The sequence below is a fragment of the Papio anubis genome, chromosome 20 (genome assembly GCF_008728515.1).
Source record: "Papio anubis isolate 15944 chromosome 20, Panubis1.0, whole genome shotgun sequence".
Lineage (NCBI taxonomy): Eukaryota > Metazoa > Chordata > Mammalia > Primates > Cercopithecidae > Papio > Papio anubis.
Window position 1 is genome coordinate 1,476,893 of NC_044995.1, and position 25,138 is coordinate 1,502,030.

The following is a 25,138-nucleotide window of genomic DNA, read 5'->3' on the forward strand; positions in this document are numbered from 1 at the left end:
CCCTAGGTTCAAGCAATTCTCCTGCCTCAGTCTCCCGAGTAGCTGGGATTACAGGCGCGCCACACCATGCCTGGCTAATTTTTTGTATGGGTTTCGTCCCGTTGGCCAGGCTGTCTCAAACTCCTGACCTCAAGTGATCTGCCAGCCTCGGCCTCCCAAAGTGTTGGGATTATGGGTATGTGCCACCACGCCCTGCTGCCAGCTGGGACATTTAAAAAATAGTAGGATCGGCCGGGCGCGGTGGCTCACGCCTGTAATCCCAGCACTTTGGGAGGCCGAGGCGGGCGGATCACAAGGTCAGGAGATCGAGACCACGGTGAAACCTCGTCTCTACTAAAAATACAAAAAATTAGCCGGGCGCGGTTGTGGGCGCCTGTAGTCCCAGCTACTCGGGAGGCTGAGGCAGGAGAATGGCGGGAACCCGGGAGGCGGAGCTTGCAGTGAGCTGAGATCCGGCCACTGCACTCCAGCCTGGGCGACAGAGCGAGACTCCGTCTCAAAAAAAAAAAAAAAAAAAAAAAATAGTAGGATCAATATACCAGGAAGTCACATGGTGCCTCTGTCTCCAGCTTTATCAATCTTGATGGGGTTTTTCTCTCTTCCTGGAATCTAAGTGGTCTTTGCTTTGTCAGGGCCTGAAATAAGGTATTTTTTTCTTTTTCTTTTCTTTTTTTTGTTTTTTGAAACGAGAGTCTCACTCTGTCGTCCCGGCTGGAGTGCAGTGGTATAATCTCAGCTCACTGCAGCCTCACGACCTCCCCGGCTCGGGTGATTCTCCCTTTTCAACATCCCGAGTAGCTGGGACTACAGGTGTGAGCCATCATGTATTGCTAATTTTTGTATTTTTAGGAGAGAAGGGATTTTACTATGTTGGTCAGGCTAGCCTCCAACTCCCGAGCTCAAGCGAGCGATCCGCCCGCCTCGGCCTCCCAAAATGCTAGGAGTACAGGCGTGAGCAACATCGCCCCGCCTGAAATAAGGTATTTCTTCTGCTTGGAACCAGCTCTTCTTTTTCATATACCAGCCTAAAGAGCAATTTCAAGACTCTCCTCTAACACTCCACCTACCCCCTTTATTCTTTAACTGTTTCTCTCTCGGGCATTGTCGGTTAAGTTCCATGAAGACAGAAACTGTTCCCATAGTCCATCACAGGGACTGGCACTGTAGAAAGAGCTAACAAAAGTATTTAAGGAAGATCCCTGGATTCGAGGTTACAGGGACGTATGATCGTGTCACAGCACTGCAGTCTGGGCGACAGAGCAAGACTCTGTCTCTTAAAAAAGGCCGGGTGCGTGGCTACTGTAATCCCAGCACTTTGGGACGCCGAGGAGGGAAGGTCATGAGGTCAAGAAATCGAGAACCATCCTGGCTAACACGGTGAAACCCCGTTCTACTAAAACACACACACAATATCATCATCAATATCAATAAAATTAGTTTGGGGAGGGAGCCTGTGGTCTCATCTCTCGGAAGGAGGTAGGGGAGAATGGCTGCGAATTGAGAGGAGCAGTGAGCCAGATCGCGTTAATTAATATTCTCTTAGAAGCATAAAGCCGGACCTTAAAACAACAAAACAACAAAAAGTCTTGCTAAAAGTTTCAGCACTCAATCCTATGACGTTGAACCAATTACTTAAAACACCGAACTTCAGTCTGCAAATGGGAATTGCAGCAGCCTATCTTAGGACGGTTATGAGAGTCAAAAGATTTTGTTTGTGGCACAGCCCATGACACCGCCAGTGCTTTTTTCTTTTTTTGAGACGGAGTCTCGCTTCTGTCGCCCAGGCTGGAGTGCAGTGGCCGATCTCAGCTCACTGCAAGCCTCACCCTCCCGGCTTAATGCCCCATTCTCCTGCCTCAGCCTCCCGAAAGTAGCTGGGACTACAGGCTCTCGCCACGCCTCTCGGGCTATTTTTTTTTGAGACGGAGTTCCCCGCTTTCTGTCAGCCTGCTGGGAGTGCAGTGGCCGGATCTCAGCTCACTGCAAGCCCGGGCCTCCGGGTTTACGCCGCCATTCTCCTGCCTCAGCCTCCCAAGTAACTGACTACAGGCTCGCCATCTCGCCCGGCAGTTTTTGTATTTTAGTGAGACGGGTTTCACCGTGTTCGCCAGATGGTCTCGACTTAACCTCGCGGATCCACCGGCTCGCCTCCCCAAAGTGCTGGAATTCAGGTTGAGCCACCGCGCCCGGCCACGCCCGGCTATTTTTTTGTATTTTTTAGTAGAGACGGGGTTTCACCATGTTAGCCAGGATGGTCTCGATCTCCTGACCTTGTGATCCGCCCGTCTCGGCCTTCCAAAGTGCTGGGATTACAGGCTTGAGCCACCGTGTCCGGCCAACACCGGCCAGTGTTTCTATCTCCGCTATTTGTGAGCCTTCTCTGGGTCCTCCTACACCCCAGGTCCTTAAACTCCCCTGATGGACTACCAAGCCCCGCCCCTCTCTCCTGCAAGGATGACGTCATCGACTGAGTTGTCGAGTGACGTCACCTCCGGGCTGGCTGGGCTTCATCGCTTCTCCGGAAACCTCCGACTCTCGGCACCTGGCCTCCAGCTTTCGGTTATTTTTTTTTTTTTCTCTCTGTAGCTTGAATTCCTTCCCTCCCATCCTCCCACCTAAAACTATCGGCTCTTCCCGCCTTCCTTCAAACTAGCAATTTTCGGTTCTTCCCTCTTGCTCTCGGGCGAATTCCTGAAAGTCGTTTATTCTCTTAATTAATCGCCGCTCCAGCCCCGCCCGTTCAGCTCATTCTCTTAATCGCATTACCCTGGCTGCTTTTCTTTCGGCTGTTTCCACCTCCTGCCACCCACCCAGACACCGCCTTCGGCTCTTTCCGGACCATCTCAATTTCTCCTCCTTCCCCGGTCCCAATCGGCTTAGGCTATTTCTGGCTCCCCTAGGTTTCTCATGCTCTCTCTAGCCCCACCCCATCACCACCTTCGGGTCTTTTCGGCTCTCCCCCGTCGCCTCCTGTCTCCTGCTCAGCTCTTTTCGGCTATTTCCGCCTCCCCTCGGACTCACTCTTTGCCTTCGGTTCTTTCCGCCGGCCCTCAGGCAAGCGGTCTCTACCCCTCTCCCGCACGTGACGCGGCCTCCGCCTCCGCCTCTCAGTTCCCCCTCCCACCTCACCCTTCCTCCCGCCTCAGCCTCTAGGCTGGTCCGGGCCGAGCCGCCATTTTGTGTCAATTCCTGATTGCGGCGGGGGCCGGGCAGCCGGGAGACCAGTGGCGGGCAGACAAGGGAGACAGTCGGCCCGTCTCCGCGGCCCGTTCCCTCTCTCCCTTCAATCCTTTTTTTCTTTTTAACCCTTCCACCCCCTTCGCTGGCTCTCCTCTTCTCCCCTTACCCTTCGCTTGCTCCATCGCGCGCGGCCCGCGCTAATTACACCCAACCACCCACCAGTGTCCGAGTCTCCCGGGTCTCCCGCCCCCGGGCCCGCGGGGGTGCGTGGGGGGGGGCTCTCGCCCCTATGAGGGCCCCGCGCCAGTAAGCGAGTGACCGCAGGGGTGGGCTGCGGAGAAAGCAGGCGGCGAGCGGCCCTCCGAGGCCTAGGCCGCGCGGCCTACGCGGAGGTCAGCGCAGAGGTGATTCCGAAACCGAAAAAATATATACCCCATTCCCATCAGGAGCCCTCCGAGCTTAAGTGTGCCCCTCCCGCCACGCCCAAGCAGTCCTTTTTCGTGCATTAACATCCCCTCCCCCCCAAAGGAACTATGGAGGCCGCGCCCGGGACCCCCCCGCCGCCGCCATCAGAGTCGCCGCCGTCGCCATCGCCGCCGCCGCCATCAACGCCTTCGCCTCCTCCGTGTTCCCCCGACGCCCGCCCGGCCACCCCGCACCTCCTCCACCACCGCCTCCCGCTCCCTGACGACAGGTCAGGCCCCCGGCCGGGCCGGGGCTGCGTCCCCGGGGGGAGGAAGAGGAGGAGGAGGAAGGGGGGCGGCCGCCATGTTGGGCCGGGCCGCGGAGGAGGAGGAGGAGGAGGAGGAGGAAGGGCGGGGTCGGTGGGTGTCTCTCGATCGCTTGCTCGCTCGCTCTTTCTCGCTTGCTTTCTCTCCTGGCCTCATGCGTTTCCCCCCCCCTCGCGGCGTTCGCCCGCTCTCCCTCGCTCTCGCTCTGTCTTTTTTGGGCGCCATGCTGAGGGGAAGGTGAGGAGGCGCCCCTCGGACCCCCCGCGCCCGCCCGCCCGCCCTGGGGAGGGGGCGCCGGGGGGGGGGTGCTGCGGAGGCCCACGGGGGTCCTTGGCTGCCCCTACGCCCGGAGCTGGCAGCCACGGGCCCGCCTGCTCGTCGCCTGGCTTCGGGGAAGGGGATGGGGGAGGGGCTCCGGACCCTTTTTGGGGGGATCTCGAGCAACTGCCCCGCTCTTAGGGGTTTGGGGTTGGGGGTCTCCCAGCCCCTGGCAGTATCCTTTCTCCTGGGGGAGGCACACCCTACCCTACTTGGATGATAGGTACCTTAGCTTAGGAGGCAGAAAGTGGGGGTTCATTCAAGTCCGTTCTCCATCCTTGTAATGGGGGGTCATTTGGGTGGGTGCTTTATAGCACTTTTATTTTTTGGCGGGAGGTGTTTTGTAGCTATTCTCTAGAAGGCCGAATTGGGGAGTGGGGGAGATGCATCTCCAGCCCTTTTGATGAAAACCCCTGCCTATTTATTTAGAGAAGATTTTTACCCGTGTTTTTGTTAAAGGGCAGGGGTTCTCTCGCTTTTCGTAGGTAGGTGACGTGAGGGAGGACTAGCAGCCTTGTTTTGTGGGGGTAAGGTTTGGTTTCCCTGCCTTGTAGGGAGAGGAAGTTGGTCCCGCGCTTTCTCGTGGGGTTCCCCCCTCTGTCGGGGTAAAATGGGGCACCGTCTCTTCCGGGAGAGAGAAAAGGAGATTTCCTTGTGCTTTGGCAGGGCGTTAAAGGAAGCGCCCCCTTCCCTTTATTAAGTGCGAAACGCGGCGCCCCCCCCCCCCCACGCCCTTCTCTGGCTGGCGGGTGATAATGGGGTCAGCCCGGCGCGTTTCAGGGCGAGGTTGGGGCCCCGTTTCCTTCCCCTGCTGGAGCAGAAGGAGTTGGGGTGCAGGGTTCGCCCACTGTTTCCTGGTGGGGCAGAAGAGGCGGCTGGAGAGTAGATTTGGACACGGACGGTGGGTTTCAGCCGGCAGGAAAGCGAGTCTTGGAGTGGGGGTGGAGAGGGGAAAAGAACGCGCTGGACAGATGGCTACCCCGCCGCAGCCCTGGCTGGGGAGCCGCTAAGGACCCTCCCTTAGCCGGGGGTCTCAGCCAGGGCTTCCCCTGCCAGGGTCTACGGCCCCTTCTCCCTACTCCCACCTCCCCTTTCCCCTTTCTCCTTCACAGACCATACTTTGCCTTTTAAAAGAAATGCCACCCACATTCAGAGACACAAGTGCAGCAGTTTGGTGAGCTTTTTACAACATTTGTTTTTTTCTGTTTTGTTCTAATTAAATGTATCGTCCTGGGAATCGCAGCCCATCGCAGCCCGACTCCAAGAAAATAAACAGATTAGCAAAGGTCTGTTCGCAAAGCCCTCGTTGGGCTTCCGGGCCCCCTCTCCGGGGGCAGGTGCATTACTCAAAGGTGCTTACACGCTTTATTCGACCTCTAAGGAGTTCTCTTATGTCAGAAGTGTATGTCTTACAATGGGTTGGGATGGTAAGTAGCCTCTTTTATTGAGTAATTCAATGATCTCCCTCTTTTTCTCCCTTTCCTGCCTGCCTTCCTCCTCGCCTTTAGACCAAAGTGATGCTTGAGAGAGTGAGTTGATATGTTCGAATCAGGATTCTAACCCTGTTGAGCCCTTTTAGACTTGCACATCCTTTCGATGTTTAATTTTTAAAATTTTACGTACACAGTTTTCGCCAAAAAAAAAAAAAAAAGTGTGTTACTGTAACATGACAAAAATCGATATAAAAGGCCTGTATGTTTTCGGACTCTTGGCATCCCTCTTTCCATTTCAATCCATTGCTTTGTCTCCAGCCTTCATCTCTGAAAAGAGTGGATACTTCAAGTCCATTTGTAGGAGACAAGCTTACTGAATTTGATTTATGATACATGTATTCAAGTTAATGGTTTCCCTCCCTCCCTGCCCCCCAGAAAAGATTGGTTCAAGTAGCTCCAATTTTCTCATTTTACTCCAATGTCTCTTGTGGTGATGGACGTTAAAATTGAGCAAGTCATTTGTAAAGTACTGTTGAAGCACAAAATCTGTAAACTGTGTCAAGCCCCCATCTCTGCCCGTCTCCACTGCTCCTTTGTTCGAAAGCACATGTCTGACTGTGAAAAGTTGATGCAAACGTGTTACACGCCCAGTCATGTTGGAGGGAACACCTCCTCCAGCCCCCAGTCCCCCCGGCCTACACGTAACAAGGAAAAAACAAACAGAAATGACTTGCAGAACCAAACACCGTACTTCTGATGTGTTTTACAAGCATAAGTTCCGTTAAAAGACAAAACACGTTGAAGTTGCATTTTCCCTCTTTCCCACTTTTGATCCCTGACATACTTTGAGAGAGAACTCTGGCCCTCTCCAAAAGAACCGTTTCCTTTTTTTCCTTCTTAAAAGGAAAAAAGGTCACGCACATGTAGATGAGGAAACTGCAATTCAGTAGGCCACTTGTTTTCTTCCTCTTAATATGTTCACAACTGCCATGGAGTGGTGATCCTTAGTATGTAAAAGCAGTTATGGGAGGAAGAAATCTCCAAACTCTACAGTATCCTGCAAAAAATGTCTGAAGCACAAACCGAACAAACACATTATCCAGGGCACTGGGTCAGCCCGAAATGAATTGCATTTATTTGAAGTTTCCCATCCTTTATAAAATTCCTTCTCCAGGAGCTGAGAACAGAAATTGGATGACTGATGAACCCAAGTTCCAAAGGCTACTAAGTTGCTTATTTAAATTGACTTTTAAAAAGAAACGTTAAGGAAATGAGATTTTTTTTTGTAAGTGAAATTTTTAGCAATCATTCAGTGAATTTGAAACTATTTCCCCAAGCATTTAAAAAACTCACAGGCATATCAACACAAGGGTTTATTGTTTTCTGTTCTCAAAGGAATCTCATCCCGAGAAGCCCCAGTAATTAAGTCAAAAACTATTTGGTTAATCTTTGTTTTTGAAATGTCACAGTACTGCCTTTTTTTCCCCCCAAACTGATGTACCAGTATTAGTTAAAAATCAAATTAATGGATGTTGCAAAAAAAAAAAGAAAGAAAAGGGTGTTACTCAGAATCCCTGATTTAACAACCAAACTTATTATACCCTTACAACCTTTTACATTTTTATTTTCTCTGGGTGAGAGATTTAACTTAAAAGCAAATCAAAGTCTCCTAGTAGAAAAAAAGTCGATTTTGACCATGGAAATATGGATGTTCTGGTCATAAAGCCCCTTTATTTTTTTAATTCCTCTCAAATTTGCTCTTTAAAAGAAAAAAAATAATGTGATTCCCCAAAAGGAGTAATTCACAGCCTGTCCTCTCCCCCCGGTACAATTTTGTTGTGCTCTGAAGGTTTAAATTTTTGATTTCTTTTTAAGCCATAGTTTTCTCTAAGTAGAGGCAGCTATTTTAGCCACTACTGTGGTTTTTCCACAGCCAGGAAGGCTGATCCCAAGGGAAAATTGTTTTGTACCTGTGGACCTGGCTGTTCAACTGCCTGGCAAATTTAAGATGAACGGTTTTGACTCTTGTGTTTCTATATAGTTGAATGTAGAGCTGTTGCATGTTGGACTTGCTTAGTAATTTATTTAACGGTGCTTCCACCTCTGCTTCTTGCTCTTAGATCTTTTACCTTCTTCCATGATGGGAGACAAATGGCTGTCTGAGGGTCCACTTCCTTTTGTTATATTTTTATGGCTTATGACTATCAGGCCTCTAGAAACATCTCTCCATAGAGGTCAGATCCAGTTACAGTAAATATTCTGTGGTGAAAATTGCTAATGGAACTATTTCCAAGTCTCCGTGGATAGCTATCAAGTCAAACCAGATTCTAGAGAACCTAATTTTGGTCCCCACAAACAGTAATTCTAGTGCCAGAGCAACTGAGTCTGATTCACGCCAGGAGGTTGAGTGACAGAGCGAATAGCAAGCAAAGTAGCTGAATTGAGCAAGGCGCTTAACCTGTACTTTGGCAGCACAGCTGAGAAAAAAGGATGACTCCTGAGATTTCTGGCAATTGGTATTTATTCAGCAGATCAGGGACTGTAGGAGCAGCCTCATTGGTGGAGGGACTCCTTTCCGAATACATGGTTTGAAGCCAGTTTCATAATTAAAACCTAATAGGATGGAAAAGCTGCCAGTTTGTCTGGGTTGCATGTCAAGTTCATGGGGATAAGTTAAGGTAAAAATCGTTTAGGGGGAGCCAAACTTCATGGGTTTGACTTTCCCAGTTTCTTGGCCTAGTCTTTGCTGCGTGGACACTTTTGATTTTAGGAGTTAATGCAGATGCAGTTTTGAAGACGTTGTGTGTGGTTTCGCTGGTGATGTAATGAGGTGAGATGGACAGTTTTTAAATAGATTTCTGGCACATCATCCGTTGGGTTGACTCTTAGTAGTTGTTGACAAAAATTACGATATGGTCTCTTGGTTGGTGCTAGATTTAGTTGTGTCCTGTCACTTTTTCTGTTGTTTTTCTTAACAGAACACAGGATTATTTGCTGAGAGCATAGTTTGCTGCTTCTGACCAAACTGGTCTGTATAAAGAATCTTTCTCATGTGTATTTTTTTGCCATTTCGCATCTGTGTGAATAGGTGACTCAGTGCCCTGTTTGTCAGGCAAGTGGTAACATCTTTTTGAATGTCGGAGGTGGCAACAGGATGTGGAGGAAGACTGTGGACTTTGGAGCCAGATAAAACTGTTCAGGCCTGGCTCCTCCCCGGCAGTGTGCAGTAGGCATCAAGGATAAAATGCCCACTTCTCAGGGTCTTTGTGGTCGAATGGGTGCATTTGGGGACACCCACACAATGCCAGCATTTAGTGAATCTTTCTGCTTTCCCTACTAGAGAAGAATTTGAAACAGAACTGTTACAGTCAGTGTGTAAACAGAAGTAAGAGCATCTGTTTTTGAAGGAAGTGCATTTATCTTTCACCTCTTAGGGTTCTGGTCAGCTTGTTTAATCACAGGGAGCCGATTGGGGTTGACACTAAGTGGAAGCCATCTTAAGACATTGCTTGCTTGCTCAGTGTCTTTTTATAGATGCTCAAATGGTCATACTGTCTGGAGCTTATGCTGACTGTACCTCCTGTGTTCATCCTTTTGCAATTAATTAGAATCCGAGTTAGTGCTGCAGTCTTGGTAGGGCTTCTGAGAACTGGGAAGCCAGGGATCTAGAATCTCACACCACTGCAAACTAGTCAGTTTCCCCACGCAAGTCCTTTACTTTCTCCAGAGAGGAATGAACAAGGTCTCATCTAGCTCCAGGATTTTTCACTCCTTTGGGATCTGGCTGAGTCAGATAAAGTTTTGTTCATTCAGTAACTAAGCTCCTCCCCGGCTTTTCTTGGAGCAGAAAAGTTTTCTGACTGTGCAAAGAACCCTTCTATCCTGAAGACTTTGTTTAAAGTCAGGCAAGGGTTGTTACTGCCTTTACCAGACCTCGTATTCCCTTCTCGTGTGTCTGGCCTACCTTCTACAGCTTCTGACCACAATAAAGGGTTGCTGCTGCTGTTGCAGCTCACTAATACCCACTTGCAAAGCAGATGCCTTAACAATTAATTTGCAGGTTAGGCTCAGTGGCTAGATCACAGGCAGGCCCATCAGGTTCCCGGTCATGCCTGTCAGTCGTCCCAGAAAGGATAGAGTGAAGTCCAGAGCCAAAAGCTTTGTTTTTTCACTTTTATTGAGACAGGGTTTTGCTGTCACCCAGGCTGAAATGAAATGCAGTGGCACCTCATAGTATTAATAGCTCACTGCAGCCTGGAACTGTTAGCTTCAATGATCCTTCCACCTCAGCCTCCCAGAGTGCTGGGATTACAGGTATAAGCCACCATGTCTGCCTGGGTGCTGCTGTGTTCTCTCCACACGGGATTGGCCATCTGCTGACAGTGATGGGTGATGGACAGCTATGGTTGGGGAAGTCAGGCAAACTGGATGTGATTCTTCTTTTTTTTTTTTTTTTTTTTTTGAGACGGAGTCTCGCTGTGTCGCCCAGGCTGGAGTGCGGTGGCGCGATCTCGGGTCACTGCAAGCTCCGCCTCCCGGGTTCACGCCATTCTCCCGCCTCAGCCTCCGAGTAGCTGAGACTACAGGCGCCCGCCACCTCGCCCGGCTAGTTTTTTGTATTTTTAGTAGAGACGGGGTTTCACCGTGTTAGCCAGGATGGTCTCGATCTCCTGACCTCGTGATCCACCCGCCTCGGCCTCCCAAAGTGCTGGGATTACAGGCTTGAGCCACCGCGCCCGGCCTGGATGTGATTCTTGAGTTCATCTCCTAAGTCAGTGTCTTTGTCTTTCCAAAGGGGTGACAGTACCATTTGTGCGCAATTGACCTGAAGGTCAAAGATTACCTGCCAGGGCCCTTCTGAGTGCTTCTCATGCGTTAGCTCATTTAACCTTTACCCCTGCCCTTTGAGGAGAAACTGAAACAGAGAGGCGAAGTCAGTTGTCCCAGGTCACGAAGCAAGTGCGTGCTGCAGGCAGAGTTAGAACCCTGGGCGGCTGGTACTCAAACCCCATCTCTATACTATACATACCATTATACTGTGGTGGATCTGGTGTGGTATTCTTCAGACTGCAGGGTATAGCCACTAGTGGGGTATGAAGTCCAATTATTGATTTTTTTCTCCTGCGTTGGAAAAGCAAGGAAATGGAAGAGGAAAGGAAAAGCATAATGCATTTAAGTGTGGCTTCTGGACACTTTTGTTTGGGAGAAATGCAAAGAAGCAGATGTGGTTAAGTGTCAAAAAGTATGAAAGCCGTTGCATCCAGGCTAGGGGTCGGCAAACTATGATTCTTGGGCCAAAGCCAGCCCACCCAGCCTGTTTTTGTAGGTAAAGTTTTTTTTTGTTTGTTTGTGTTGTTTTGAGACAAGAGTCTTGCTTTGTCACCCAGGCTGGAGTGCGGTGGCACAATCTCGGCTCACTGCAACCTTTGCCTCTTGGTTCAAGGGATTCTCCTGCTTCAGCCTCCTGAGGCTGGCATTACAGGTGCGCACCACCACGCCTGGCTAATTTTTGTGTTTTTAGGAGAGACGGGGTTTCACCATGTTGGGCAGGCTGGTCTTGAACTCGTGACCTCAAGTGATCCACCCTCCTTGACCTCCCAAACTTCTGGGATTACAGGTGTGAGCCACCACACCTGGCCAGTAGGTAAAGTTTATAGGCACACAGCCATACTCATTCATTTATATCATCAGTGGCTGCTTCTACGCTACAGCAGCAGAGTAGAGTAGAAAGTTGCTGCCCACCTAGCGGTATGGTATGCACTGTCTGGTATGCCAGCACGGCAGGCATTGTCATTATTTTTGTGGTGGGAGGGAATGAGGAGGGAATATAGATATTCCATTAAAGTTGGCCCTCGAGAGGGTGGGGGTGTTACTCCTTTCTCAGTCTACTGTGGCTCCATCTTCCCTACGTTCCACTCCTTCCAGTGAATGTAGAGGCCCAAGCCTAGGCTTTTAAACCCTCTTAAATGGAAGGGATTTTCATTCATTAGAAGTAACTGGAGACTTCTTGAGTCCCCATGTGGAAGTGGATCACGGCCATCACATCCCTGCTATGGCCTAACTGAGGGAGCTGGGCCCAGACACTAGTGTCACTTGGCCAAAAGTCTGTTGCAGGTGGCTTGGATTGTTGCCCTCCTCATTTTCCTAACAGACACCAGGGCTTAGGTTTCCTTGGGATTCCAGGCAGGCCCTGCCACTCCGCAGGGAACGAGAGCAATCACAGTAACTGAAGCCTGTGTGCCACACAAGGTGGGCTGCATCCAAGGCAGGGCCTGTCTCCTCTGTTCCGTCTGTGCATCCATCACTTTCAAGCTTATTTGGAAACCCTTGATAAACACTCAAATGAGTTTGTGTCAAAGTTTTAAGTGATACAGGTTGCTGAAAAAGGTTTCTTGGAAATTTGTTACTGTTTCTATTGATGAAATTGACCAAAAGGGTATGAAAGCTGAGATTGATACATCATGTAGAATATGCACTGAGCATGTACCCAATCTGTACCTGGCCCTATGCTGGGCCCTTGGGAACATGGGGTTACTGTGAACCTCATTCTTGTCTGCCCTTAAGGAACCCACAGGTGACTAGAAATTAACAAATAGGTTGTATGTATATAATTGTAGTTAAGAAATTGTTATTATTGGCCGGGTGGGGTGGCTCAAGCCTGTAATCCCAGCACTTTGGGAGGCGAGGCAGGTAGGATCGCGAGGTGGGAGGTAGCCATCTAGCTAACCGGGGTGGCTTGTCTCTACTAAAATACAAAAACTAGCCCGGGGCAGATTTGGCGCCTGTAGTCCCAGCTACCTCAGGAGAGGCTGAGGCAGGAGAATATGGTGTAGCCAAGCCGGGGCCGAGGAGCTTGCAGTGAGCTGAGATCTGAAGCCCTTGCACTCCAACCTGGGCGACAGCCAGACTCCGTCTCAAAAAAAAAAAAAAAAAAAAATATTATTATTATTTTTGAATGAGTCTTCTCCATCACCCAGGTGGAGTGCAAGCCGATCTCAGCTCACTGCAGCCTCAGCCTCTGGGTTCAGCGATTCTCCTGCCTCAGCCTCTGAGTGTAGTTGGGATGCTTTGGGTGGTCGCCACCACCCCAGCTAATTTTGTATTTTTAGTAGAGATGGGATTTTACCATGTTGGCCAGGCTGGTCTTGAACTCTGACCTCAGGTGATCCACCGTCTCCTCCCAGTCACTAGGATTATGACCACTGCACACCAAGCCAAAAACTCTTTTAGGTGATGCATGAACAAGTCCTGAAGGTCTTGAGGCCCAGATCTCTTATTTGTTTATTTTTATTTTTATTTTTATTTTTATTTTATTTATTTATTTTTTTTTTGAGGCCAGATCTGTTGCTTCAATGTCTCACCCAGGCTGGAGTGCAGTATGGCCTTGATCTCGACTCACTGCTGGCCTCCGCCTCCCCAGGTTCCAGGCCATTCTCCTGCCTCAGCCTCCCGAGTGGCGCTGGGACTACAGGCGCCGCCGCAGCGCCCGGCTGGTTTTTGTATTTTAGTAGAGCGGGGTTTCACCATGTTATTGTAGGATAGTCTCGATCTCCTGACCTCATTGATCCGCTCGACCTCCCAAAAGTGCTGGGATTACAGGCTTGAGCCACCGCGCCTGGCCATGTTTATTTTTATTTTTATGTATTTTTTAAGACGAAATCTTGCTCTGATGCCCAGGCTGGAGTGCAGTGGCACAGTCTTGGCCCACTGCAGCCTCCGCCTCCTGGGTTCAAGTGATTCTCGTACCTCAGCCTCCTGAGTAGCTGGGACCACAGGCGCATGCCATCACACTGGGCTAATTTTTGTATTTTTAGTGGAGATGGTGTTTTTACCATTTTGGCCAGGATGGTCTTGAACTCCTGATCTCAAGTGATCTGCCTGCCTTGTCCTCCTGAAGTGCTGAGATTATAGGCATGAGCCACTGTGCCCGGCATGAAACCCCATCTCTACAAAAATTAGCTGGGCATGGTGGTGCATTCTTGTAGTCCCATCTACTTGGGAGGCTGAGGTGGGAGGATTGCTTGAGCTCAGGAGGTCAAGGCTGCATTGAGCCATGATCACGCCACTGCACTCCAGCCTGAGTGACAGAGCAAGACCCTGTGTAAAAGTAAATAAATAAAAAGCTATAAACAAGGAGAACTCTTAGTTCATAAGTTAAATTGTTAGACTTTCTCCTCTGGAGTAATAGAAATCGGTCCTCCGATGAAAACCATGATCTTTGCAGCTTTAAACCATCTGAAGCTTCATTGGCATGAGAAGGTGGTTAGAAAACTCTTCATTGCTGAGAAGCAAATTCCAGAGGTTCCGCCAAGAGTAACTTGGTTCTGAGGGATAGATACCTTTGCTCAAGAATGCAAATTTTCAGAGCTTGTGGGAGTGGAAGAATAGATACTAAGGCAAAGAAAATGGCATCTTTGTCTCCACAAGCTTCCTCTAGCAGGCTGGGTTTTTTCGTGGTCAGCCTGTTTGGAGCTTTGCAGAACTGTTCTGAGAGGTTTGCCTGCTTGTACAAACCCCAGAGTGGATGCTGCACACTTGGGGGCGAAGGCATTCCTTTCATGTTAGGGGACTTTGGAATTTCACTCCCTGGGATTTATATTGTTTTCTCTTAGTGTTGGGATGAGTCCTTTTTTTTTTTTTTTTTTTTGCCAGAATTCCTTCAGTCTTTCCATGAGCCCTTATTCTCTATCTAGATGTCTTTGGTTAGGTTTTTGAAATGCTACCATTTCCTTCATTTGATATTGGAAGGACTGTGTCGACCTTGTGTCTTTGCGTTTGGGTCGATTTTACTCCTAAGTGTTTATTCTGAGGGAGGTTCCTGCTAAGTGCTTGCGTTACATGGCCTCATGGGATTCTCGCATGACACCATCCTGGGGACTCCATGGTTGCCTGTGCTGCACAGTTAAGGAGACTGGGGTACAGAGTGTTTAAGGAATTTGCCCAAAGTCTTGGTGCCTCATTCTGGCATTTCTTGGAATACTGATTCATGAAGTCTGTTTTATGTATGTATATCTTATTTTTCCCCACTCGATTATACATTTCAGGATGGGCATTGTTTTGTCAGTTGATGTGTTTAGCAAAGTACTCTTTTTGACATAATTTGTAGTTGTCAGATAATTTGTAGAAGTTAAGAGCTGGTCTTTGCATCCGACGGTACTGGACTTAGTTTCTAGTTCTGCTTCTTCTTGCTGTGACCCCACGGGCAAATTCCTTCCTGTCTCTGAGCCTCAGTTTAGGCCTTGGTGAGGAGTGTGGAGGCCCCCAAGCCTAGATTCCAGCTTTCTGCTGGGAAATTATTAAATGACTGCTTGGGGACCTTGCAGCCTCTCCCCACGTTGCTCAGTTGTCCCACTTGGAAATTCTTTTTTGTTTTCTTTTCCCTTTTTTTTTTTTTTGAGATGAAGTCTCACTCTGTCACCCAGGCTGGAGTGTAATGGTGCAGTCTCAGCTCACTGCAACCTTGACCTCCCGGGTTCAAGTGATTCTCCTGCCTCAGTCTCCCAAATAGCTGGGACTACAGGTGTGTGCCACCATGCCTGGCTAATTTTTTTTTTTTTTTTGAGACGGAGTCTCGCTCTGTTGCCTGGGCTGTGGTGCAGTGGTGCGATCTCGGCTCATTGCAACCTCTGCCTCCCCGGGATCAAGTGATTCTCCTGCTTCAGCCTCCCTAGTAGCTGGAACTATAGGCACGTGTCACCATGCCCAGCTAATTTTTGTATTTTTAGTAAAGATGGGGTTTCACCATGTTGGTCAGGCTGGTCTCAAACTCCTGACCTCAGGTGATCTGCCTGCCTTGGCTTCCCAAAGTGCTGGGATTACATGCATGAGCCACTGCGCCTGGCTGGAACTTCTTTTTTCTTTCTTAACCTTTATTGTGAGTACTTTTTTTTGAGGCAAAGTCTTTTACTCTGTCAGCCCAGGCTATGGGTGGTGGCAGTGTCAGCTCACTACAGAAGCTCCACCTCCCGGGTTCGCCATTCTCCTGCCTCAGCCTCCCAGTGCTTCTGGGACACAAGGCATCCCGCCACCGCCTGGCTAATTTTTTGTATTTTAGTAGGGGCGGGGTTTCACCGTGTTAACCAGGAAGGTCTCGTCCTCTGACCTCATTGATCCGCCTGCCTGGGGCCTCCTAAAGTGCAGGGATTGCAGGCGTGAAACCCTGCCCTTGACCAGAAAAAAAGTGCCATGTGTGTCATAGAGGCTGAGGTGCAGTGACACTGCCTCTAATCCCAGAACTTTGGGAGGCCAAAGCAGGAGAAGGCCAAGGCAGGCTTTAGTCAAGTGGAATTGAGCCAGGAGGTGGGGTGCAGGGAGCTAAGACTGCCACTGCCACCCTCCAGCCTGGGCAACATAGAGAGACCCTGTCTTTAAATTATTTGTAGTGACGGAGTCTCACTATGTTGCTCGGAGAAATGCTCTGCTCCTGAGCTCCAAGCAGTCTGACAGGGTCTCACTGTGTTGCCCAGGCTGGAGTGCAGTGGTGCAGTCTTAGCTCCCTCCTGGCTCAATCGATCCTCTTGCCTTAGCCTCCTGAGTAGTCGGGACTACAAGCGCATGCTGCCAGGCTAATTTTTGTATTTTTTTGTAGAGATGGGGTTTCCTCATGTTGCCCAGGCTGGTCTCAAATTCCTGGGCTCAAGTGATCTGCCTGCGTTGGCCTCCCAAAATGCTGGGATTACAGGCATGAACCACTGTGCTTGGCCTATACCTGTAGATTCTTCAGTATGAATCTCTAACTTTATGATCATTTAAAAACATAATTACAGGCTGGGCATGTTGGCTCACACTTGTAATCCTAGCACTTTGGGAGTCTGAGACAGGCGGATCACCTGAGGTCAGGAGTTCGAGACTAGCCTGGCCAACATGGCAAAACCTGGCTTCTACTAAAAATACACAAATTAGCTGGGCGCGGTGGCAGGTCCTGTAATCCCAGCTACTCGGTGGGCTGAGGAACAAGAATCACTGGAAGCCAGGAGGCCGAGGTTGCAGTGAGCCAAAATCGTGCCAGTGCACTCCAGCCTGAGTGACAGAATAAGACTCTGTCTCAAAAGAAAATAAAATTAAACAAAACAAAAAACCCTACTACAAAACTCATTGCTAACAAAATTAACAATATCTCAAATACCGGAGCTGGGTTCACATGGTTCCAGTTTCTCCTACGGTCACATCCGCCAGTAGGTGTCTTCGTATCTAGATGCCAGCAGTGGATAGGTAGACTGTCTTATGTTGAAGTGAGAGTGTGGGGTGCAGGGTACAGATGCTGATGGCTGGACTTCTCTTCGCCAGTTTTGTGCCTCACTTGGGTGGTTGCTGTGGCGTGGGCACATTACCATGGAAATGGAATGATGTCACAGAGCACGCTATGATGACACCTGAGAATGCTGAGGAAAAGGAGACACAGAGCACATTTGTTCTTGGTTTCTGGTTGATGAACCTAGGTAGTAAGGACACTGAAAAGCATGTGCAAGACCCAGAGGTTTATTTCAAGAATTTCCTGGCTCTGAAAATCCCTCAGTGAGGTTTCCTCTGTGGCTGCTTCATTACATCCTAACTCAAGGGAAGGTCTCTGGGGCCTTTCTTAGGCATGAGCCCTGAGCTGAATTTCTAAAGCAGAGGCCCTGCGCCTTCACTCCTAGTAAACGACTGTGCCGCAGAATTGGACTTGGGGATCCTGGACTTCTGCATTTAGGCTAGTTGTTAAACATTTGAAGAGGCGGCACCTCCTTGTAATTTTTGTAATTTTGTCCCTAGTTAATGGGTCATTTAGAGCCTACCCAGGCAATTTGTTGAGAGTCTGGGCAGTTAATGATCATAACCCTGACTTTCACATTAACCTAGCCGCCTCTTATCAAGGGCTCTCATGATCTTAAGGTAACAGCTGCTGTTCCATGAGTTTCCATCTTTTGTGTTGTACTTTGCCTTTTTTTTTTATTTTTTATTTTTTACTCTTGTAAACCAGGTTGATCCACAAACCCTGGGCCCCTTTCAGCTTTCGTCCAGCCCTCTTGTCTAGAGAGCTGCCATGTTGCCAAGCTTCATTTCTGTAAGAAGCCTTTGTTCCTTCCCGGGGCTCAGCTCTCCCTACGTCTTTTTGTCTTGATTAGCCACTTGGTGGCTTCTGGTACTGCCTAGATTAGAGCTGAGGAAGGGGAGACGTCGCTTTTGTCAGTTTTGTCAGCAGGATGAGTTGGGAGAACAGTGTATGCGTGGTTATGACCAAGTAAAGAGAACTTGTTGACCAGCAGTCAGCAGTGTCCATCAGGGAGAGCTGGCTGTAGCTTTCTTTTTTTCTTTTTTTTTTGAGATGGAGTTTCGTTCTTGTCCCCCAGGCTGGAGTGCAGTGGCGTGATCTTGGCTCACTGCAACCTCCGCCTCCCCAGGTTCAAGCGATTCTCCTGCCTCAGCCTCCTGAGTAGCTGGGGTTACAGGTGTCTGCAACAATGCCCAGCTAATTTTGTATTTTGAGTAGAGATGGGGTTTCTCCATGTTGGTCAGGCTGGTCTCGAACTCCCGACCTCCGGTGATCCGTCCACCACGGCCTCCCAAAGTGCTGGGGTTACAGGCGTGAACCACCGTGCCCGGCCCTAGTTGTAGCTTTCTTATAGAGAACATGCTTCGCAGTCAGCATTCCAGCCAGTTAGGGCTTTCCGTGGAGAGGTGCCCTCATGCTAGCTGGTTCTTACAACCAACAGCTGCTCCTTCCTTTGTGCCTGTCCCTCATGTCAATTGCTTTATGCCTATTATCTCATTTAACTTTCACAACCCTTAAGATAGGTGCTACTGTTATCCCATTCAGTAGATCAGAAAAGCAAGGCTCAGGTTATGGACTAAGAGCATACTCTAGAGAAGAGGTGGAGCTGGTTGAGTTACTTGGTCTGCAGAAAGGAGCATGAGGCCCAAATCTGTAGGCTGCTGGATAAGGCAGTATGAAATATCTCCTTTGAAATATCATGTCTACTGTGGACATGAAATATCTTTTGTTTTGTTTTTTGAAACCAAGTCTCTAGGTCTGTCACCTAGGCTGGAGTGCAGTGGCATGATCTTGGCTCACTGCAACCTCCGCCTCCTAGGTTCAAGCGATTCTCCTGCCTCAGCCTCCTGAGTAGCTGGAACTATAGGCATCCGCCACCTCGCTGGTGGCATTCTTAGTAGAGCTGGAGTTTCACAGTGTTGGCAAGGCTAGTCTTGAACTCCTGACCTCAGGTGATCCGCCTGCCTTGGCCTCCCAAAGTGCTAGTTTTGGTTTTTTGTTTTTTTTTTTTTTTTTTTTGGAGACACAGTTTCACTCTGTCTCCCAAGCTGGAGTGCAATGGCACGATCTCGGCTTACTGCTGTCTCCGCCTCCCATGTTCAAGTTTTTGTGCCTCAGCCTCCCGAGTAGATGGGATTACAGGCGCCCACCATCACACCCAGCTAATTTTTGTATTACTGGTAGAGACAGGGTTTTGCTGTGTTGGCCAGGCTGGTCTCGAACTCCTGACCTCAAGTGATCCCCCTGCTTTCGCCTCCCGAAGTGCTAAGATTACAGGCATGAGCCACCACACCCGGTCTGGACATGAAGTATCTTTACCAAGCACTGTTTTCGCCAAGTCCGTGGTGTGTGCTGAACCCAGCATGCTTGTGGACCCTGTGGAGCCGGCCTGTTCCTTGGAGTAGGCATCCAGATCTGTTCTTTGGCCCAGGGAGAGGAGCAGCCAGCTCTGAAAATGGAAGCTGAAATGCCCGGGAGCTTTGTCCGGGAGGTATGGGGCAGGACTGGCTCAAGGCAAGGCGTTGGCCTCTTCCCATTTCCTCGTGGGGGCCAGTTCCAAGTCGGTCTCCCAGGGTGGTTGCTTTCCTGTCCCCGAGAGCTCGAGCAGCGGACTGAGTGCAGCCATGTCAGGCGTTGCCAATACAGGCTCTGGGAATAGAGTGCTCCCTGCACAGGCCGCTGCGGCAGGCTTTTCTTCTGCTTGCTTGTCTCAAGAGAGTTTGGCAGGTCTAGATTGAAATGATTAGCGCGGTGGGGCTTCCCCCACTTTTCTTGGGGGATTATGTCGAGGTCTATTAAGCATGTTCCCTCGGTATTTAATCCCACTCTGACACGGATTTTGCCGGCAGTCTGTTAAGTGGCATCGCTGAAACCTGGTTGCTGTTTTGTGGAGACCGCCTTTGTGCTGTCGCGCCGGTGGCACACGGGATTCCCAGTTGGCTTGACTTCCTTTCCTTTTGCTTTCTGTTGAACAGAGTCTGAAAAATACAGTCAAGACCTCATATTCACGCAGGACATTTAGCTGAGAGGCGGGTGTCGGGAGGGGGGACCCCCTGAGGTGACTGTGGGCAGAGGTTAGCCCAGGGCTTGGAGGGGCTTTGAGAGCATGACATGGCAGGATGGCCCTGAGAATGCAGCGATCTGTTTATTGTCGCTGTCTCAGTGCCCCTTCATCAACCAGCAGCAATTTTTTTTTTTTTTTTTTTTTGAGACAGAGTCTCGCTCTGTCGCCCAGGCTGGAGTGCAGTGGCGCAATCTCGGCTCACTGCAAGCTCTGCCTCCCGGGTTCACGCCATTCTCCTGCCTCAGCCTCCTGAGTAGCTGGGACTACAGGCGCCCGCCACCGCGTCCGGCTAATTTTTGTATTTTTAGTAGAAACGGGGTTTCACCGTGGTCTCGATCTCCTGACCTTGTGATCCGCCCGCCTCGGCCTCCCAAAGTGCTGGGATTACAGGCGTGAGCCACCGCGCCCAGCAACCAGCAGCAATTTAACAAAAAATCCTGTGTATTTCTCTGCCTCTCTCAACTCTAGGGAAACAAAGTTTCAAGTAGCCACTGCCTGTTTTGTGAAAAGTTGTATGGTTGATTCTCTTTGAGCCCAGGTGTGCCTGGAGCTGTTGATATCAATAGTGTGCAGAATCCCTCTTTGGGTCAGGTCTTTGCAGGGTGGATTTGAATGCTGTGCTTCTCTACCTTGGTGTTCCTTTCTAGAATCATTCTGGACAATGGTTAAGGCTCTTGGAGTTCCTTGGATGGTCTTTTGTCCTCTGCCCTCAGGTGTTAGATGTAGAGTAGCCTGTACCTTCGTCCGAGCCAGTGGGTGGCATCGAGACAGGGAAGGAGGCCTCAGCTGACCATGGGCAAGACTGTCGCCTGATGTGTGGCAGTGTTGGACATAAGGGAGGGCGTGCTGAGGCTGCCACCCACTCTGGCTCAGCTGACCCTGCCCTGATGATGATCATGCACCTGCCTTGTGGACCAAGTGTGTTGTCATTTGTATCTTTTTTCCTACAAGGACAGTGCAGAAAAGGAGGTAGTCAAGCAACCTGGCACAGATTTGGCATTTAAAATATTAGTGACCTGGCCGGGCGCGGTGGCTCAAGCCTGTAATCCCAGCACTTTGGGAGGCCGAGACGGGCGGATCACGAGGTCAAGAGATCGAGACCATCCTGGCTAACCCGGTGAAACCCCGTCTCTACAAAAAAACAAAAACAAAAACAAAAAACTAGCCAGGTGAGGTGGTGGGCGCCTGTAGTCCCAGCTACTCAGGAGGCTGAGGCAGGAGAATGGCGTGAACCTGGGAGGCGGAGCTTGCAGTGAGCTGAGATCCGGCCACTGCACTCCAGCGTGGGCGACAGAGCGAGACTCTGTCTCAAAAAAAAAAAAAAAAAATTAGTGACCTGGATGGTGATCATGTGCCTCTCAACTTTATGCCTTCTAGACTTAAGTGTCGAGAGTAATGTTGTTCTTAGCTTTTCTTCGTGAAACCCCAGCATGTATATCTCCAGTCTGTCCCAGGCCTTCTCGCACTCAGTCTCTCTCTCTCCCTGAGTTTCTCTTGAGGTGTGGCCCTGGCCCGCCCCCAATATTCCCATTAGGGTGCCACTTCACAGTGTCTGTACAGCTCCCGGCGGCGGGAAGTTTGCCATGTCACTGAGTAACAGCTTCTTCCTTGGGACAAAACCAGTTTTCCCAGTCATGTGGCCCTTTCAGTGTGGGTGAGGCGTCCAGTGAGGGCTTTGCTCCACGCCTGGTTTCTGTGGGCCGCACCCCAGCGGGAAGGCACCTCCCTTGTCAGGACTGCAGCCTGCGCCCCTGCCCCGCCCCATCCCAAGTTTGCTAGTCAGGGAAGCAACACGTGGGTGACGTCACCTGTGTTGTTGCCTTTGAAGCAGCAGAAAGAGTTTTGTGTCCTGCATTCTGTTTCGAGAACTGCCCTTGACCTCTGCCCAGGAGTATCTGTGGGGCTGGGCCACTTGGGTTTGAAATAGAATCCATCCCCTTTGAACTGGGAATGAGGGTTCATAGAAAAAGCCCCTCTTGAGGAGCTCCTTGATGTTTAGGTAGCAGTCCTGAGGCAGACAAAGGGAGGGACACAAGTGAAAGGACAGTGGAGGGTCCTGGGAGGAGTCTGCCGCATGTGCTGGAAACTTAAGGCAAGCACGCCTAATGCACTGGCTCCCGCCTGGGCAGCTGCAGGCCTTTCCGCGGAGGTAGCTCCATTTGTGGCTAACCTTTTGGGGCCTGGGCTCGTGACGTTTCCTCCTTACATCCCTTCTCTTTGTGTCCTAGTTAATTGAGACGGAAGGAGTTGGAAGCTCTCACACAAGCCTTTTTGTGGTCATTCGTGGGGAACTTTGGGAGCTTTTTAAAATTATTCAAAAAAATTGTTTTTTTCCTTTACCAACTCCTGTACTTGTGAACACTGTGTCTGTGGGTTTGGCTCAAAAACTGGATTCTTTTTCCAGCTGCCCCTCCTTAACCCAATTTCTTCCCTTACTCCTACCCTACCCCGTAGATATTTACATATACAGAATGTCCACTGGGCAGTGTCATGTTTGGAGAGCACTTTTAAAGTCCTGGGGATTGGGATGACATGGGGGAATTGGAAGAGTATAGGATGGGGAGCCAGAAGGGGTTCCCAGTACCTGCAGGTGAGTCAGAGGAGGGAGAGAAAGCAGGGCCGGTATCATGTGAGGTCCTCAGGAGGGGCCTGGGATCCGTCCCCCTCCTGCAGCTGCTCAGTGTTTGCTTGCCTCCAGCCCAGAGATGTGGGACTGACGAGGGTGGGTCAGACCTGGTGACCTGGGACTCTGAGCCTGTTTCCAGCAGTTCTCATGGGGCTTTTGTAATAAAGTACTTTGAAGGGTTCTCAGGCCACAGCCCAGGCCTGCCTGTGAGTGGGTCCCAGGTAGCTTGGGGCCACCCCTGGTTCAGAACCAAGGCCCTCTCCACGGTGTACAGCCACCACCCTCAGCCTCAGGTGGCACTGATGCTCAGCTCCATGGGGCCCGGGGCCCAGCAGGTGATCCTGGGCCTGGGAGGGAGGGGATGCGGGTCTGTGCTCTCTGGGAGAGGCACTTCTGTGGTCGAGCGAGGTTTAGAAGTGCCCTAAGTGCTTCACACAGCAGAGCTGTGTGTGTTTCTAGACTGTGGGGCTTCCTGGAAGTTCTGCAGTGTTAAGCATTGTGAATCCCCAAGATGGGGCTCTTCCCACTTATGTGACCACAGCATCTTGTCGGTTTCTTCTTCTAAGGACACTAGTCCTGTTGGGAAATCTGACGTAGATGTGTCCCGGTGTTAGTGGTAATGCCCTTAAACTTCTACCCCTCCCCCAGCCAGGTTAGACTGGAGCAAGCACAGTTCTTTCAGGGGGAGGATAAGGGATAGAACAAGAGGCCATGGCCCCCGTGTCCTCCCAGGGTCTCACCTCGCTCACAGCAGTCAGGCCCTTGGTTCTTGTCAGCCTTGGCCAGCCCAGAGCCCTAGGAGGCCTCCTCTCAAACCTTGTGTTCATGGTGGCTTTGGGGTTCATTTGTAGGGAAGATGGAGAGTTGGAAGAAGGCGAATTGGAAGATGATGGGGCAGAGGAGACCCAGGATACCTCCGGAGGGCCTGAGAGAAGCCGGAAAGAAAAGGGGGAGAAGCATCACAGTGATTCGGACGAGGAGAAGTCCCACAGGAGACTGAAGCGGAAACGGAAGAAAGAGCGGGAGAAAGAGAAAAGGAGGTCGAAGAAGAGGAGGAAATCCAAGCACAAAGTAGGTCCAGGATTCACTGGGACTGCCACTGCCTGGCATCGGGCCTGGCTGAGAGCCCCAGGGGCTGAGCTTTTGCTGTCCGCCCCAGAGGGCACTCTTAATGCCTTTGCTTATCTCAAATTGGATAAAGACCTTTTTTAAGAGTTGGTAGCTTATGCTCCGTTGCCACTAAGTGCCCCAGGTGAGGTGTTTCCGGTGAAGCACAGAGCCCTGCGGCACATGCCGGCATAGCTTGTCCTGAGGCTGACTGCGCCTGAGTGGCCCGCCTGCAGCAGGGTTGCTGAGTCTTCTTCCCCTGTCATTACAGCGCCACGCTTCTTCTAGCGATGACTTCTCTGACTTCTCAGATGACTCGGATTTCAGCCCCAGTGAGAAAGGGCACCGCAAGTACAGAGAGTACAGCCCCCCATATGCGCCGGTGAGTGACTGGCGTGCCCTGCTGAGCTCTGGGGCCGGGAGGAGTTCAACTGCTTGTGTTTCTTGAGCACTTGCTGTGTTCTGGGCATTTTATGTGGGTTTCAGTCCTGGGTCATCAGGTATTAGTTTAATCCCCGTTTTATGACTTAGGAAACTGAGACTTAGACAGTTTCAACAGGGCAGCCTAGATAACAAAGTGAGACCCCATCTCCACAAAAAATAAAAAAATTAACCAGGCATGCCTGTAGTTGCAGCTACTCAGGAGGCAGAGGTGAGAAGATCCCTTGAGCCCAAAAGTTCAAGGTTGCAGTGAGCTATGATCAGCCACTGCACTCTAGCCTGGGCGACAGAGCAAGACCCTGTCTCAAAAGGAAAAGAAAGTTTCAACAAAGTTGCCCAGTTCTGAAGTAGAGGAGCTGGGTTTGAACCCAGTCCCTAGCTGACCTCCGTGAGGTATGCTCTCGAGCCTCCTCCGTGCGGCCTTAGCAAGGCCCTGTATGTCTCAGAGAAAGATGCTGACTGGTCCACGTCATGGCTGACTGGCTTCCACTCTTCACAAATGACCTTTTTGGGAAATTGGCAAGAGAATGAAATGTTCTCAAGTGGCCCGTAGGCAGGCAGTACTCGGCCACTGTCGCTTTCATTTCAAGCAGCAATTTAAATTATTTGTTCATTTTGTATACCATTTCTTCCTCCAGAAAATTCCATAAGAGAAAAGCAAATCTTTTTTTTTTTTTTTTTTTTTGAGGCGGAGTCTCGCTCTGTCGCCCAGGCTGGAGTGCAGTGGTGCAATCTCAGCTCACTGCAAACTCCGCCTCCTGGGTTCACGCCATTCTTCTGCCTCAGCATTCTGAGTAGCTGGGACCACAGGCACCCGTCACCACACCTGGATAATTTTTTGTATTTTTAGTAGAGACAGGGTTTCACCGCGTTAGGCAGGATGGTCTCGATCTTCAGACTTTATTATTTTATTTTTATTTTTATTTTTATTTTTTGAGACGGAGTCTCGCTCTGTTGACCAGGCTGGAGTGCAGTGGCCGGATCTCA

The 25,138-nt window shown here is 50.1% G+C and overlaps 1 protein-coding gene and 1 long non-coding RNA gene across 8 annotated transcripts in view; one reads left to right on the forward strand and one right to left on the reverse strand.

The window, feature by feature from the left end:
- The first annotated feature begins 2,507 nt into the window (after window positions 1–2,507).
- ZC3H4 (zinc finger CCCH-type containing 4) overlaps window positions 2,508–25,138 on the forward strand; it is a 53,762-nt gene continuing 31,131 nt past the window's right edge. For 2 of the 7 annotated variants that reach the window (XM_009194813.4, XM_031659124.1), the window contains exons 1-4: window positions 3,467–3,584; window positions 3,709–3,874; window positions 23,455–23,674; window positions 23,982–24,092. In XM_009194813.4, the coding sequence (XP_009193077.1) occupies window positions 3,714–3,874; window positions 23,455–23,674; window positions 23,982–24,092 (492 nt within the window). In that variant the 5' untranslated portion in view covers window positions 3,467–3,584; window positions 3,709–3,713. Of the gene's footprint in view, window positions 2,560–3,466; window positions 3,585–3,708; window positions 3,875–3,995; window positions 4,149–4,324; window positions 5,131–5,341; window positions 5,404–16,687; window positions 17,534–23,454; window positions 23,675–23,981; window positions 24,093–25,138 lie in introns of those variants that run through there. The other 5 variants (XM_021931232.2, XM_009194814.4, XM_009194811.4 and 2 more) reach the window with 5 other exon arrangements.
- Window positions 10,489–16,898, reverse strand: LOC103880136. The gene is made up of 3 exons (XR_001897770.3): window positions 16,788–16,898; window positions 10,692–10,783; window positions 10,489–10,577 (listed from the first exon to the last, which is right to left on the reverse strand). It is a non-coding gene; the product is annotated as an uncharacterized LOC103880136 (long non-coding RNA).